Source organism: Dama dama, chromosome 19 (genome assembly GCF_033118175.1).
Source record: "Dama dama isolate Ldn47 chromosome 19, ASM3311817v1, whole genome shotgun sequence".
Taxonomy (NCBI): domain Eukaryota; kingdom Metazoa; phylum Chordata; class Mammalia; order Artiodactyla; family Cervidae; genus Dama; species Dama dama.
This window is the reverse complement of record NC_083699.1, coordinates 87915823-87932834: the sequence shown is the minus strand read 5'-3', so window position 1 is coordinate 87932834 and position 17012 is coordinate 87915823. Positions and strand designations below refer to the sequence as shown.

Below are 17012 nucleotides of genomic sequence, written 5' to 3'. Positions count from 1 at the left end.
ACAAGTAGAGTTCTAATTCCAAGCAGCCTTTCAACTATTTAAATCCACTAACGTGCTATCAGTGCTACTTGCTTTTGTATTTTAATGAATATCAGCTCTACTTAGGTAGGATTTGTGCAGCAGTTGCTCCAAAATCTGTCAGGGAAGACCTGAAGGTCTAGATGCTGAAACATCTGCTGAACAGAAAGCTGAGTGAGTGAGTGAGTGAGTTAGTTTTTGGCAGATTGCCGTATACTCTAGTCAGTTTTATCTTCATATTCAGACTACTTTGCACCTTGGTATTATGTATGAAGCTGTGGAGCTTTTTGGAAGGCAGTTAAAACAAGTTGCACTAAATTGGTAATAGCTCTTTGAAACATTTTTAAGCTAGAAATTGAAAAGTAATTCAGAACTTTTTTTAACCAGTTGAAGCCTGGTGTGCTACAGTCCATCGGGTTGAAAAGAGTCAGACATGACTAAGCAACTGAACTGATTAAAAGAGAAATGCTTGTTTCTGAAATAGTCATTGTCATCATTATTCAGTCATACTTAGACTCTAATTAAACTTATGTTGCTCTTTCATCATTCTGTAAAGCCCGTTGAGTCTGTTTTAAATTTTTTCCATGAAATTTGTATATTTGCTCTTAGTAATCTCTTTTATCTCCATTCTTCAGAAAGTTAAAATTATTCTTAGAATAAGCATTTTGAAAAATCTGTCCAATTCTGATTCTGTGCCTGTAAGTCATGGAATATATGATTTGTGTTAGATTTTCTTCCTTAAAAAGGCACAGAGATTCTGCACCTTAGTTCTGAATGAAAGAAATAGAAATTGCAACTAACTGGAGACTTTCTTTTGGTCTAGATGACATGCTTATTAAACTCTGGGACTGGGATAAAAAATGGTCTTGCTCACAAGTGTTTGAAGGACACACCCATTATGTAATGCAGATTGTGATCAACCCTAAAGATAACAACCAGTTTGCCAGTGCTTCTTTGGACAGGACAATCAAGGTAAGGTGCCCATTGTTTGTGTCAGTTATGCTTGTTGGTGAGATTTAGTTGTGTTAGGTGTTTTACTGCTGGCTTCCCAGAAAGTTATTTCTATCTGAAAAGTTTCTCTCAAAAGCTCATTTTGAAGCAAAATAAGACTTCTTATTTTGATTCAGAAGGGCATATTCTGTTTAGAAAAATGGTGTGGCAACTCAGTGCTCTTAATGGAGGGGTGTTTTTCCATGTGGAAGCAATATATTGTAAGAGTTTTAAACCTCTGCAAACCCAGAGTAAAAAAATGCCTGTGTCTTCTCTAAGTCACTGTTTTCCTCTTTGTTAGTGTATTTGCTGCTGCCTTCTACTGATTATTAATCTATTTCATCTGCCTCCATTCTCTTTTTCTTACTCCATTTCTCCATACCACTACCAGTTGTCTTTCCAAAACCTGGGTTCTGTCTTATCAGTTCCCAATCTAAGGGTAAAGTCCAGTTGCCTTGGTATGGAATAAAAGGGTTTCCAAGACCAACCTTAGCTAATGTCACAAGACATCTCCTGTAAACCTGGTCTTCTCACCGTTTTCTCAAGAGGCCATGAATGTTCACAGAACCTTACCTCATTCAGCTGGTCCCTCTGCCTACAGTATTCTTTATTCTCCCTTTTTGAGTTCTTTTCTTCTGGAGAATTACTCATGTTTCAAGGCTTAGCAGTTATTTACTCTGAGAAGCTCCCTTCAGACATCCATTTCACCCCTAGACAGAGCCATTCTCATCTCATTCCTTTCTCTTTTTTTGGCCTCTATTATGGTCTTCCTGTTGAATAATAATGGGAAATCTTTATTCCTGAAATGTTGATGTTTGGGGCAGGAACCGTATGTTACCCTCCTCCCACAAGCAGACAAACATTAGCAAGCAGCACAGTGCCCTGTCTGTATTAGATGCTTAATACATGTTGCAATGAGTGCAGATATATTCCTTTTCCACTATAATATTTAAAATATTTCTATATGCATAGATTTAACTTTGCTTACATGAATAGGCTTACATCTATATAACATTTTTATTAGTTTTCCTTTAACTTATATAAAATGTTATCTTCTGTTTGACAACTTACTATTAAATGGAGCATGTTGAGTATCTTGGGGCTTTGAATTACTTTATTTTTTTTCTTTTACTGGATTATCCTTGCTTTTGACATAGGTTGAAAACTTAGAAATTAGTTTCAAACTTTCTTCACTAAATTAGATATAGCCTGAGGACAAAATTGTTTTACCTTTGGCTCTAGTAAAGTTTGTTTACATACCTTTATACTACCCACAGGGCTTCCCATGTAGTAGTCATACAAAATAAATGTTTGTAAAGATAAAGCTCAATAGCAGTGCTGTAGTAATATTTGACTGCTTTTTCATACTTTTAATTTTTTGATTAAAGCAGTAATTTTCTCCTTTTAGTATATCTTACTAAGCCCATTTTCATTAGCTTTGTGTTATTAATAACTCTCTCATAACATCATTTCCTACCCTTAAAGGAGTGTTTCTCAAAGTCAAGACACCTGGGGTGTCTGTTGATAATCTATATTCCTGAACTTCATTGTAGTTCCACTGAATCATAATCTCTTAGGATAAAGCCTGAAAATTGGCATTTCAGAGAATGCCATAGTGATTCTGCCCCCTGGAAATTCAAGTAAAGTGAGGAAGAACCCAAACAAGTGGGTTAAAAATATGAGCATTCTTCAGCTTCTCTCCTGGGCTTTGGCATTTCTGTGACTATCAGGGGTGTGGTGGAGCTGCCTTCTGAAATGAAGGCCCCATGTTGACTGGCAGATGCTGTTGCTCTCTGAAGGTGTGGCAGCTGGGCTCATCATCACCAAACTTCACTCTGGAGGGACATGAGAAAGGCGTGAATTGCATTGATTACTACAGTGGTGGTGACAAGCCATACCTCATCTCAGGAGCAGATGACCGTCTTGTGAAAATATGGGACTATCAGGTACAGTTTTTTCATAGCTTACTTGCCTTATGTTAGATATACTTCTCACTGTTTCTTATAGGACAGTTCAAACTTGAGTTGTTGAACTCTGTTTTGGGCATAATAAGTTAAGGCATCAGGAATTGTACCTAAACTGTGGTCTCAGAATTCCTCATGAACATAACAACAAATGCTTATTAAGATTTTAAAAATAAAATGCCGTCATGTTTATTTTTCATTTACTACTAGAAATGAGAAATTTCAAGATTTTAATTAAAATGAATTCTTGCATCCTTTAGTATCCTCATTGGCAGACTTCCATTTGTATTTCAAAACTAGCATACTAGTGACTAATGTCAGACATCACAATAGTGCTATCATTTTGCCACATAGACTTGTAAACCTGGTTATGAACTTTTGTTACTACACTTTTTATCTCCAAGATTTTAAATTTTTATATTTTTGTTTCTCACATCAAAATAGCCACGAATAGTTAATAAAATGAGAAAACCACTTATAGTGAGATACTCAAATCTGTGTTTAAATACAGGATAAAAACATTAAAGACATCTTAGGAAATTGGGGGACTGATACTTAGATGAAAACCAACTCTTTCAGGCTGTGTGTGTGTGTGTTTGTGTGTGTATGTTTTCTTCTTTAAATATGATAATTACTTTTGTCTGTACAATCAATGAGAAAACATGTACACAATAAGATGATTCTCTTTCGAAAATCTCTGTATTGAATACTATTTAGATTGTTATGACCATTACCATTGATTCTGTATCTGTGCTCTGGGAAAATTAAGGATGAGTTATTGTTTTCCACTAATGAGAGTGTTTTCTGTGTATTGACTATAGAATAAAACTTGTGTACAGACACTGGAGGGACATGCCCAAAATGTGTCTTGTGCCAGTTTTCATCCTGAGCTGCCAATTATCATCACAGGTTCAGAAGATGGTAAGTTAGAAATGTATATTTATTCCTATGCTTATCATTCATTGCTAAGTGGATATTTAAGCCAGCTTAGTGCCCTGCGTTTTCATTGGAAGTTTCAAAAGATTTTGATATCGTTTATTAGAGTAGATTACTTAAGCTCTAAAACAGTACAAGGACATTGTTATTATCATTATCATCATCATGATTCTGATATGTTTTGACTCTGTTAGGTACATAAGAGGACACCTAGAAGTGCTAGCAGAAAACGGAAAAAGCCTGTGCTTTGGAGTCTAAAAACCCAGGATCAGATTCAGGCTCTGCCACTTCATAGATGTGTGGCTTGGGTACATTATGAAATGGGAATAGATATACCTACCTCATAGGATTGTAGTGAAAGGATGTGGAGAAATAACATAGAAAGCGTCTGGCATGTAGTAGGCACTGTACCCAGGAATCCTGTCATTATTTCACACATAAAAATTACGTTTCTTTGTTTTAGCTTGTTATGCACTTTCTATTATATGTTTATGTTGCTTTATAAAGTCACAGACTACAGATCAAAAATGAAGCTTCTAGGAAGTGTGTTGTGTTTGAATATAAAGACTTCCACATGGCTGGTTCACCTGACAGTTCATTGTTGGGTATTCAAGTCAAATGGCTTATTCACATTGTTTTTTCAGGAACCGTGCGTATTTGGCATTCAAGCACCTATCGCCTTGAGAGTACTTTGAATTATGGAATGGAGAGAGTATGGTGTGTAGCCAGCCTGCGAGGGTCCAATAACGTTGCTTTGGGCTATGATGAAGGGAGCATCATTGTTAAGGTAATCTCTCATTCCACTGTCTCTGAATAGGGGTAAACAGGGGGAGCAATTTTCTTTTAAGTCATCAGTTTTGTTAAACTGGCACTCTGCCATTGAGCTATGTACCTAAAAGAGATTAGGTACTGTAGAGGAGAGTTAAGTGGAAGAAAGGAGCCCTCCATTAAATGAAAATAGAAAATGTTTATTTTGTTGTAGTTTCATTTGTTTTCCCTTTTGTGGCTAAAAGTCATTTGTCATTCCTCTAGCTTGGTCGGGAGGAACCTGCCATGTCCATGGATGCCAATGGAAAGATAATCTGGGCCAAACATTCAGAAGTCCAACAGGCCAACCTAAAAGCAATGGGAGATGCTGAAATTAAAGATGGAGAAAGACTACCACTGGCAGTAAAAGATATGGGCAGTTGTGAAATATACCCTCAGACTATTCAGCACAATCCTAACGGGCGGTAAGCTACCACCAGAATCTCCCTCTGGGCCTCTATGTGTGTTTGCATATCCACAGCTTGTCCCAGCACTGCCCTGTGATGCGCACTCCTCATTGAGCTTTTGCCCTGGCCTCACAGTCCTCAACACAGTGGCAGGCAGCCAGTCCTGTTGATCTTGTCTGCATGCACGGTGAAGCATAATTGCCTTCCTGGCCTTTCCCACTACACAGTTGTGAACAGTGTAGTTTTGTGTTGACTCTATTTCACATGTGTTGGTATGCATCCTCATGACATGTCTTTATGCTCCTTCAAGGGCAAGAATCCTGTCTTATCTGAGACTTAGTAGGTGCTCTCTAAATATTTGCTGACTCATTGCTCTTAAGAAGAGTTGTGAGGTCTTTGTCTTTTGAAAAAGTTTTGGGAAAGGTAATAATTCTGCTTCTTCTCTGTAATTTGTATCTCAGCTTTGTTTCTCCCTTAAGATTTGTAAAGCACTGAACATCTTGTGAAAGAAAAGTTTCTCATACAATGAGTTTAAATGTGTTTAAAATGAGTTTAAAAATTATTTTACAGTAGATCTGAGCATTTTATAATGCTCTCCTGAGTATTAAAAAATACCAAGTATATCAACCAAGTATGCTGCCTTGTTCAGTAAATGATCTCCATAATTACTTGCAATAAAGTTTTCTTATGAAGAGTAAGAACACATTACATATTTTCCCCTTAATATCATAAAACATTTTTTGCTTAAGTTTTACATTTCACCTTTGGCAGTCTAATAACAGCCAATGTGTCTGTTGAGAAAGTTTTGACTATGCAACTTTCTTTTTTTCTTATCAAATGTTAAAAATGTCATGTTCATTATAAATATCATAAATTTAACAGTCATTAAAAAATGGGGTAAGATATTTTCATTTATTTGAATGATCAGCTTTAAAATGATGGTAGGCTTGCAAGAAGATCAGAAGATCATGCCTTCTTATGGTGTAGAGCATGGTAATGAGCAAAATGCCAGGTATCTGAGTACTCAGCAAATGCTAGTTGAATTATTGGAGTCCTCTCCTATATGTCTCCAGCCTTTCTTATCTTCCTGACCCTTTGTTTTAAGAGAGGCCATTGCAATAATATTTTCAGCAGTAACCCCATCTTCATAATCTGCTTTTGATTTGTTGGGTGTAATATTTATGTCTAGTTCTGATTCCAAGAAATACAACTTTAAAGGATATTAGGTTCATTTGTAACAGTTAACTGAAATAATGTTTGTTATTAGAAATATTTCACCATATTAGAAACAAGATAAATCATTGTTTCTTATCTTCTGCATGTCATTGGTCCTCTGTATTTCCTCCCACCCGGCTTTCCTAACTTGCAGGTTTGTTGTGGTGTGTGGTGACGGCGAGTACATCATCTACACGGCGATGGCACTGAGGAACAAGAGCTTTGGGTCTGCCCAGGAGTTCGCGTGGGCCCACGATTCTTCAGAGTAAGTTTTGGCTGTGTCATATCAGCTGCCCCTGATTGCCAGTGGACATTCTGTGTGCAGCTGTATTGAAGAGGTCTGCAAGGCTCAGTAGACTGTGCTTCTCCATGTTGAAGACCAGTTCTCACCAGACCTGTGTTGGAGAATTAGTCGGGCAAATGTGCAGCATGAGCTGTTCAACTTTTTATACTCAGTTTGGAGCTGGCTCACTCAGTCTGACCCAATAATAAACTGGGGACCCAACACCTATTTTTCTTTGGTGGAGCCCACGGCAGGGCTGAAGGTAGAGTAGGCCCTCAGATAAAGACCTTGGTAGGTCCCACCCCCACCCCAGAACCTGCATCCTGAGCTGCTGCTGCTGCCCTCATCTGAGTCACTTGGAGAGACGCTAGATTCTAATGTAATCATGATAAAAACTTAATGAATCTGTGATAAAACATCACAAAAATGAGTTTTCATGATGTTACTTATTTCCTATTCTTAACAAATTCTGTCTGAATTCAAAATGTTCATTAAATTGTCTCATTAAAAACACTACCTCTCAATATTATACTAGATAGTTATTGACTGGTTCCTTGTTGATTCGTTTGGTGCATGTAATAAACATGGGGGCTTTGGTTTTTTCCAGACTACGCACTGAATTACATCTATACAGTTTTCTTGGTTTTGTTTTCTCCATATTTTGTGTTGCCTCTTCTGCCAACAGTGGGTAACTTAGGCCTCAGCATTGCTCAGTAAGATGTTTAGTTTTTAACAAAAAGGTCACTGAGAGGTAAGATCTTTTCATCAGTTTCCTAAATAAACTCATTTATGCACAGTCCCATATACTAAAAAGTACTTTGTTACCGTGAGCACAGTTATAGTTTGTGAATTGCCATACCTGTGTCAGCACACATCTCCCTCTGTTTTGATAGTTCCGTCTTTTCAGGTTTATCCAGCCCAGACCCTCCCTGTTCAGCATCTTTCCTGTTGGAGCAAAGTACTTGTTCCATCCCTTTCTCATATACTCTTAATTATCCAGCCATAGCCCCCTTTCAAGAGAGAGGCCTGAGTATACACAATTTATTAAGTTGTTGCTAAGCATGACTGACTAGTGAGCCACTTAGAAAAGTTTTTGTTTTTTTAAGTTACTTTTTATTGAGGAATAATTTATACAAAATAAAAGGCACTTGTTTTAAGTGTATCTTTCAGCGAATTTGGACAAATGGTTGTAACCTGTAACCACCAGCACAGTCAACATTTCTGTCACCTCAAAAACAATCCCCTTGTTTCTCTTATAGTCAGCACCCCATCCTTTGTTCCCCACTAGACTAGATTTGTCTTCTTTAGGATTTCGTCAGTGGAGTTGTGTGGTATATACTTGTCTGGCTTGTTTTGCTCAGCACAATGTATTTGAGGTGCATCCATGTTGTTACATGGGCTTCCCAGGTTGCTCAGTGGTAATGAATCTGCCTGCAATGCAGGATATGTGCGGGTTTGATCTCTTATCTGGGAAGATCCCCTGGAGAAGGAAATGGCTACCCACTCCAGGATTTTTGCCTGGAATCCCATGGACAGAGGAGCCTGGCAGGCTACAGTCTATAGGGTTGCAAAGAGTCAAACACGACTGAGCAACTAAACAGCAGCTTGTTGCATGGATCAATAACTGGTTCCCTTTTTGGCAGAGTAGTATTCCATTGTATGCATAGACCACAGTTGGTTTACTCATTCACCTGCTGAAGGACATTTGGATATTTTAAAATGGCTTGTAAGCCCTAGTATTTTGTGTAATAGACATTGTGAAGCCCATTCATTATTTGTCCAACTGTAAGCAGTTCACTGATCTCTTAGGAAAAGAATATATTAGTGAATCTTCAGATATTAATTTTATATTTTTGTGTAATTCACTACTCAAGTACATTTGAAGATATTTGTAATATTTGGTGGAATTACAGTTTAGTATATATGTAATAGGCTATGATTGCTTTCCTTTCCCCCCCAGATACGCAATAAGAGAGAGCAACAGTGTTGTAAAGATATTTAAGAACTTTAAGGAAAAAAAATCATTTAAACCAGACTTTGGAGCTGAAAGTAAGTGCTGTTTATATATGATACAATTTTAGAAACTTTGTAATGGCTCAAAAACATCTGAAGATCTCAAAATATTTTGTTGTTCTTTGTAGGTATCTATGGAGGCTTCTTACTGGGAGTCAGGTCTGTAAATGGCTTAGCTTTCTATGACTGGGAAAATACAGAACTCATACGCAGAATTGAAATTCAACCCAAACACGTGAGCTTCCGTCTTTGCTGTTTTTGGAATGTACCTCTTTGTGACAAACTCTGGGTCCCCGAGGCCAAGAAATACCCTGGTACCCTGCTGTCCGTGTCCCATTGTGCTGGACATGGGGCCATTTACCTCAGGATTGCTTTAAAAAGGAAGATTGGGGTATTTGAATGAGGCAGTAGATGTTGGGCTTTGAAAAGTATAAAGAGTTGTAAAAATGCCAAATGCTAGTCGTATTTTAAATGGCTTTAATGCTTTGAAGAGGAAAAGTCAATGAGTTCTTGGCGTGGCAAGACCTGCAAGTCTCCGACACAGTTCAGAAAGCCTTTGCCTACGTTACCTGATAACGGCTGTTTAAACTTTAGGTGGCCGTTCACCAGTGACAGTTTTCTACCTTTAAATCTGCCTGCTTCTTTGAGAGCTTTCATTGTCAGGAAATTATCTCTGGAGACAGATACTTCCCAGGGTCCTGGTTCTGATTTCTAGAGTCTGCATTCTCAGCAAGGGGGGCGTCATCCTCAAGGGGGCAGACTTCCGTTCCTGAAACCAATTGATGAGAAAAAGTACTCTGTTTTATCTGTAAAGCATAGATGTTCCTATGTTTATACCTGTTATGTGTCTGTGTACTGTGTGTGTGTTTATGTATTACACAATGTATAGATGGATAGTGGGCTTCCCTCGTGGCTCAGTCGGTAAAGAACCTGCCTGCAACACAGGAGACCTGAGCTGAGCAACTTTCACTTTCAGATGTGTAGTATCTGTGACATTAAAACTTCATAAAGGAAAGTGATTGGGAAAAAATGCCTAAAAAGGGTTTGGGGTGGGGGTCATAATGGGGGTGGGAGGGAGGGAGAAACACTGTTGTAGAGCAGTTGGGAATAGTCTCGTGCTCCTCTGAATCTCAGTACACCTGGCACTTACTGCCAGCGCTCCTTCCTGCCCCCCTCAGGGCTTCCCATTTCTGTAGATAAAATAGCAGCGCCCTGTCCACCCTCCCAAATGTGAGTGTGTGTGTATGTGTGTATATATATATGTGTGTGTGTGTATGTGTATATATATATGTGTGTGTGTGTATGTGTGTGTATATATATCAGATTAAGTGCTTGCTTATTATCCTAATGTAAGAAGATAAATCTTGTAGGAAACAGCATATGCAGTTTGTCACATTCACATAGACTCCAAAATCATTTATCTGTGTTTTTGTTTGTCATGTCGCAGATTTTCTGGTCTGACTCTGGAGAGCTAGTCTGTATTGCAACTGAGGAGTCATTTTTTATCCTTAAATATCTGTCGGAAAAAGTCTTGGCTGCACAGGAAACACATGAAGGAGTTACTGAAGATGGCATTGAAGATGGTTTTGAGGTAATTGCATCAGTAAAACTTTAGCTTTGTTTTCAAATGAATTATGTACTTACAGCTGAACTTCACTCATTGGAACATTTTATTGTCAGTTAGGTTTGGGAAGACTTAATAAACATTTATGGAGTTATGGTAAAATGTGAAAATTAAAGTCTTGGCTCAGAGATTAGGGTTTGAAAGTATTTGTTAAAAGAGATTTGTGCTTTGATTATAGGAAATCTTTAGAACAACTTTGACTGTTTTTCAGTAAGGAAGTTAGAAGTTGTTATGGTCCTAAGACAGTTTAGCTAGAGTTATTTAAAATGGGTTTTCAAGCAGAGGGAGCCTAGCCTGGTGCTCTGTGATGACTTAGAGGGGTGGAACTTGGTGGGGAAGGGATGGAGCCTCAAGAGGGAGAAGATATATATATTAATTATGGCTGATTCACTTTGTTGTACTGCAAAAACCAATACAATATTGTAAAGCAATTTTCCTCCATTTAAAAAATAAAATAAGAGAGTCTATAATTATCTTTAAAAAAATAAATGGACTTTCAAATATAAAGATAAACCGTGGTGGAGGTGTCTTTGAAGATTTTATGAAATATTTATTATGCCAATCTCATGTATGTTAGGAATTTCAATCAGCACTTTCTTAGATTATAGCTTTGACTCAACGGTGAGACTTTACATTATAGATGCTCATCCAGGAATCTGTTCTTAAATGAAGAAAGAAGATAGACATTCCAAGAAAGATTTTCCTTCTTGAAATAGGATTCTTTCGTTGCATCTGTTTTTCTATCCATCACCCCTAATTATATTCAGTTTTTTGTTATTGACAGTTTGTTATTTGTTGTTGAATAAGATAATAACAGGCTTCATTTTCTTTCTGTAGGTTCTTGGTGAGATTCAGGAAATTGTGAAAACAGGGCTGTGGGTAGGCGATTGCTTCATTTACACAAGTTCTGTGAACAGATTAAATTATTACGTCGGAGGAGAAATAGTCACCATTGCCCACTTGGACAGGTAGCTGACTATTGTTTTGCTTTTGTTTTTAACATCCTAAATTTAAAAGTATACTTTAAAAATAAAACCAATTGCTGGCTTATAACAGTGATAGGCCTGGTTTTTCAGTGTTATGGTTTAAATAGGTGGCAGTTGCTAACAAGCAGAGACATTACTTTGCCAACAAAGGTCCGCCTAGTCAAGGCTATGGTTTTTCCAGTAGTCATATATGGATGTGAGAGTTGGACTATAAAGAAAGCTGAGTGCCAATGAATTGATGCTTTTGAATTGTGGTGTTGGAGTAGACTCTTGAGAATCCCTTGGACTGCAAGGAAATCCAACCAGTCCATCCTAAAGGAGATCAGTCCTGGGTGTTCATTGGAAGGACTGATGTTGAACCTGAAACTCCAATACTTTAGCCACCTGATGCAAAGAGCTGACTCATTTGAAGAGACCCTGATGCTGGGAAAGATTGAGGGCAGGAGGAGAAGGGGACAACAGAACATGAGATGGTTGGATGGCATCATTGACTCGATGGACATGGGTTTGGGTGGACTCCGGGAGTTGGTGATGGAGAGGGAGGCCTGGCGTGCTGTGGCTCATGGGGTCGCAAAGGGTCAGATATGACTGAGCAATTGAATTGAACTGAACTGAATTGCTAACTAAAACTGCATCAATCAAATGAAAAGATTTTGAGCAAGAGGCAGAGTGAGGGAGGGAGGGAAAGAGTATGTACTGATTTGGGCTTAATTCTAAATTAGTTTCCATTTCTCTCACAGAACGATGTATCTCCTGGGTTATATTCCTAAAGACAACAGGCTTTATCTGGGGGATAAGGAACTGAACATCGTTAGCTACTCCCTGCTGGTTTCAGTGCTGGAGTACCAGACGGCCGTCATGCGGAGGGACTTCAGCATGGCCGATAAGGTCCTTCCAACCATCCCGAAAGAGCAGAGGACCAGAGTTGCACACTTCTTGGAAAAGCAGGTAAGGGGGGTTGTTTGTTTATTTGTGTGTGTTTTTAAAGCCAGCAATTTGAAAGAATGGTTGTTAGAATTTGAAGAACTTTATTTCTTAATTGTCACTGATTTCCTTATGGCAGTGGACTTTCTCTTATAAATTTAAGTCACTTGTTAATATGCTTCCTTTTCCTTTCTCATTGTCCTTCATATCCCCTTTATATGTTGAAGGTGATTTACTAGTCTTCCCTTTCTGTAGATTTCTTTTACATTCTATCAGTATTTTCATTTTTATGCTGTATTTTTCTCTATCCTAGCTAGCTTCTCTCTTTCTGTAAAATACACATAAAATTTATTATTAGCGATGAGTATTTTCCTTTAAGTAGCATTTTTATAATGCTTATAATAAAGCTTGTTTATTCTTGGAACATAGTTGATTTACAGTGTTGTGCCTGTCTGCTGCACAGCAGAGTGACTCAGTTACACACATGTATGCATTGTTCTTTATACTCTTTTCCCTTGTGGTTTATCTCAGAATATTGAGTATAGTTCTCTGTGGTGTACAGTAGGGTGTTGTTTATCCATTTTATGCAAAATGGTTTCACCTACCAACCCTGAGCTCCTAGTCCATCTCTCTCCCTCTCCCCTCCTTGGCAACCATAAATCTGTTCTCTATGTCTATGAATCTGTTTCTGTTTCTTAAATAGGTTCATTTGTGCCATATTTTAAATTCCACATATAAGTGATACTATGTGATATTTGTCTTTGTCTTTCTGACTTAATTCACTTAGTATGATAATCTCTAGATCCATCTGTGTTGCTGCAAATGGCATTATTTCATTCTGTTTTATGGCTGTGTAGTGTACCATTGTTTCTATGTACCACATCTTTATCTAGTCCTCTATCGGTGGACATTTCGGTTGTTTCTGACTTTTGTGAAAAGTGCTGCTTTAAAATCCAAGTTATGTATGTGCACAAAATATAAAGCTTTGCAAGGCTTAGGAGAAAACAGCCCTCTCCCTTCTCTCATTTCTACTCCCTAGTGGTAATCACTTTTAATTCTTTTAGCTGGCTATTGGCATTTATTTCCACATGTCTAACATGATTATTATATTACTGTTTCTCAGTTTTTAGGTATTTCTTGGGACTTCCCAGACTGTAGAAAATGAAGAATTTATTCTTTCTTTCATTCACCCTACTTCAACAACATACATGCCACTTAAATCATTACATCATAATTTTGATTAGATCAGTATCCATTGTTGATATTACTATGACTATTTAAACCCTGTTCACAGCTGAGCCATATTATAGCTTTGCCTTTTTTCAGTTGTTTTCCCTGAGTTAATAATTGATTCTTTTATTAAACTTTGCTTATTTTTCTATATGTTTAGGGTTATTCTTCCTACTCTGCTGCTTCTCCAGATTCCCTTGCTATCTCCTTTCAGTGTGTTCAGTCTACTTCAGGCTGAACTGATTCTTTCGCTCATCATGGGTATCCCCTCCCCATCATGTTGGGGCCTCTCTTTGGCTTGAGCCATTGTTTCCTATATCCCCTGTCTTCTTTCCTGATTTACTCCCTCATTTTGCTGGAGTATGTCCTTCAGTAGTTTTCTGAGAAAAGGCTTTTTATTGATATGAAGTAAATTTTTTTGTGACCTTGAATATCTGAAAGTGTCATTGTTCTACCCTAGAATATATTTGGCCACTTAACTGGATATAGAATTCTAAGTTGGAGATGGTTTTCTCTCAGAATTTTGAAGAAAAAATTCTATTTTGTATTCTAGTTTCTAGTTATTGTTGAAGTCTAAACCATTTATATTCCTGATTCTTGGTACCTGATCTATTTTTTCTCTTTGGAAGTTTTTTTGGATCTTGTTCCTATTGTTCTGTAATGTTATCATGATGGTGGGCCCTGCTTTAGGGGTCAGTTATCATTCATTCTGCTGGGTATTAGATGAGCTCTCTTAATTGGAAGCTCATTCCTTCATTTTTGAGAGATTTTGTTGAATCATGTTTCTGTTGTTTTCCTTCCTATGTTTTCCATATTCTCTCTGTGGAACTGTTATTCAGATGTTGGACTTCTTGCACTGGTTTTCTCATTTTGTTATTCTTGGACTTTTAAAATCTTGTTTATGGATTAAAGTTTCTCTTCATACCCTCTGTTAGGGTATAAGTGATAGTTGAAGTTTTCTTTTTCCCTTATTGGTATGCTCTCTTCAGATTACTGTTATTGGTTCTGCTATTATTGGTTTGATTTCTGTCTTTCCTTCTAAAGATTTTCCTCAGGGGTCTGATGATCTTTGGGCACTTATTTAAGAGTGGAGGTCTAAGAAGCAGGTCAAAAGATCTGAGTTTATGGCTGAACTTATTGAGTATGAACTTAAAATATGTGATGTAGCTTGGCCATTTGATTGGGAAACCTCAATGTCAGTATCTTCATCTAATGAATTTGTTCATTTAGTAAATTTAATGAGCACTTAATATTGTACCAAGCACTGCTCAGGCTGGCATATAACCCACATTGACATTTTAGTATTTTTAAGTCTAGCCCCTTTGACTGGTTAGTTTACAGAGAAGCTCCCCAATAACCATCATGCTAGGGGGGAGTAGAGTACAGCTTGGTGTCTCCCGTATTTAGTGTTTCAAACATTTAGTTAAGTATCCATTCTCATAATCTCCTGTTTTCCTTTTGCCACTCAGTATTCCTGCTGGGTGTGTAAGTATCCCTCAGGCTGGAGACCCTCTAGTTTACGTTCTCTAGAAAACAAGCCTTCTGTCTTCCATGTGTGTTGAGAGGATGGGGGGTGGGGGGGCGCGTGAGGACCTGGGGTGTCTTAACTGCTTCTTAGATAGACCTAGGCAGTTTGATTTCTTTACTGGCTTTAATACTGCCCTTCATGAGACACTGCTGAGGTGTGAATTGAGTTATTTCTATGCTGTCTTGACTCCTGATTTAGGGATTAGTCTTCTCTAGTGTTTTAACTGAATGTTTATTTCAGTGAGTTTAACTCCTTCACCAGCTTTCAAGCTTCACAAAGTGTTGTTATTAATACTGATTTCTCCTCTGCCTTTTTATGTGTCCTTGGGAGTTTGTGCTTTAAAGAAGAATCCCTTTAGTGTCATTTCAGTGGGGATTTGGAGGAAAACAAAAGTAAACATATATAGTCCACCTCATTTCATTTGCTTTGCCCTCACCTACATCTGACTAGTTCTATAGATTGTCTGTCCTCCACTCTTGGATTGTATATTGTCTGCATCAGTGCTCGGGGAGAGAAGGAGTAATGCAGATTATTCAGAATTCCTTGTTACAGTTTACTCAGGAGTGAGTGGAGGGAGGATCAGCTTGTATAGTCTGGGAACTTATTTTGAACACAGTGATACAGCCATGCTGACTGAGTATCTAGTGAGACAAAACTGTCGTTTCTGCATCCTGACCTAACAGAGCATTCACCCTCCGTCTGAGGAAGTCTTCTGCAGCTTGAACTTTTTGTCGCATTTATACCAATCCCCTGAAGCTGAAGAACTTCCCCGTAGGGCAGACCCCATCAGTACTGTCTTGAGGGAGAAGCTAATATAGTGATTATAGTGGTTGGCTTAAAATCTTGTTTCTGATGACTGACTGGAGCGTGGGAAGGAGGTTTTAGACTTCTGCCCTCTGGAATACTTGCTGATGAGTAAACTGGACATGAGCCCAACAGTAATGACACCTAATCAGTGTCTGGACCTGAAAGCAAAATGTTTGCTAAATGACCTGCGGATGATTGAAAATTGTAAAGTTTTACATTTGACTTTCCTTTCTGTGAGGCCCAGGACTAGATCTCTGAGGCTCAGCTTGGGCAATTACAGACAGCTAGGGCAATGGCACCCCACTCCAGTACTCTTGCCTGGGAAATCCCAGGGATGGAGGAGCCTGGTGGGCTGCAGTCCATGGGGTCGCTAAGAATCGGACATGACTGAGCGACTTCACTTTCAGTTTTCACTTTCATGCATTGGAGAAGGAAATGACAACCCACTCCAGTATTCTTGCCTGGAGAATCCCAGGGACGGGGGAGCCTCGTGGGCTGCCGTCTCTGGGGTCGGACAGAGTCGGACACGACTGAAGTGACTTAGCAGTAGCGGGTGTACACTACTGTGCCTTTTTTTTGAAATGGCTCTTATTCAGTCAACGTTCCAGAATCATTTTTAATGTTTACTTTTATACTTCTAAATTTTACTAGTTGTTGTTTAACTTGAGTTTATCAAGCATTGGTCAGCGTTCATGCTTAAAAAACAGGCGTGCAACTGAATTTTGTCTGCCCTGTATGTTCTTAGCAGTTGATTTAATGGCTCATTAATTTTTCTGTCTTCTTATTGAAGAGTAGTTGTTGTTGTTGTTACTTTTGTTTAAGTAACGGGGCTTCCAGTGTCAGCAGCATATTTAGTTTTGAGGGGAAAACGGATTATTTGCCGTGTGTGTGCACTGTATATGTAGACTACACACACAGGTTTTGCTGTACATAAACACACACACACATCTTATCTGTTCAGGGCTTCAAGCAGCAAGCTCTTACAGTATCCACAGACCCTGAGCATCGCTTTGAACTTGCTCTTCAGCTTGGAGAACTAAAAATTGCATACCAGTTAGCAGTGGAAGCAGAGGTATGTGCTAATTTATGATTTTTTGTAACTGATGGAAAGGTCAGTAGGTACTTGTATGTGTTTAGTGTAAGTTGTGTTATTAAAGTTTTCTGAAATGCAAATTAGTAACTCATTTTAATGAGGCTATTGCCTTTCTTTGGTCTTCTTTAAAATGATTAGTTACTTCTATATTAATATATTCTTAGCATTCTAATTAAAGCTAAAGTTT

General features: G+C 38.2%; 1 protein-coding gene across 1 annotated transcript in view; it reads left to right on the top strand.

The window, feature by feature from the left end:
• COPB2 (COPI coat complex subunit beta 2) overlaps positions 1–17012 on the top strand; it is a 32725-nt gene that overhangs the window by 11449 nt on the left and 4264 nt on the right. Inside the window, exons 5-16 of the mRNA XM_061167702.1 lie at positions 842–990; positions 2808–2954; positions 3794–3893; positions 4553–4695; positions 4941–5140; positions 6492–6602; positions 8581–8669; positions 8762–8868; positions 10081–10224; positions 11095–11225; positions 11984–12191; positions 16694–16804. Of these exons, the coding sequence (XP_061023685.1) occupies positions 842–990; positions 2808–2954; positions 3794–3893; positions 4553–4695; positions 4941–5140; positions 6492–6602; positions 8581–8669; positions 8762–8868; positions 10081–10224; positions 11095–11225; positions 11984–12191; positions 16694–16804 (1640 nt within the window). The remainder of the gene's footprint in view (positions 1–841; positions 991–2807; positions 2955–3793; positions 3894–4552; positions 4696–4940; positions 5141–6491; positions 6603–8580; positions 8670–8761; positions 8869–10080; positions 10225–11094; positions 11226–11983; positions 12192–16693; positions 16805–17012) is intronic.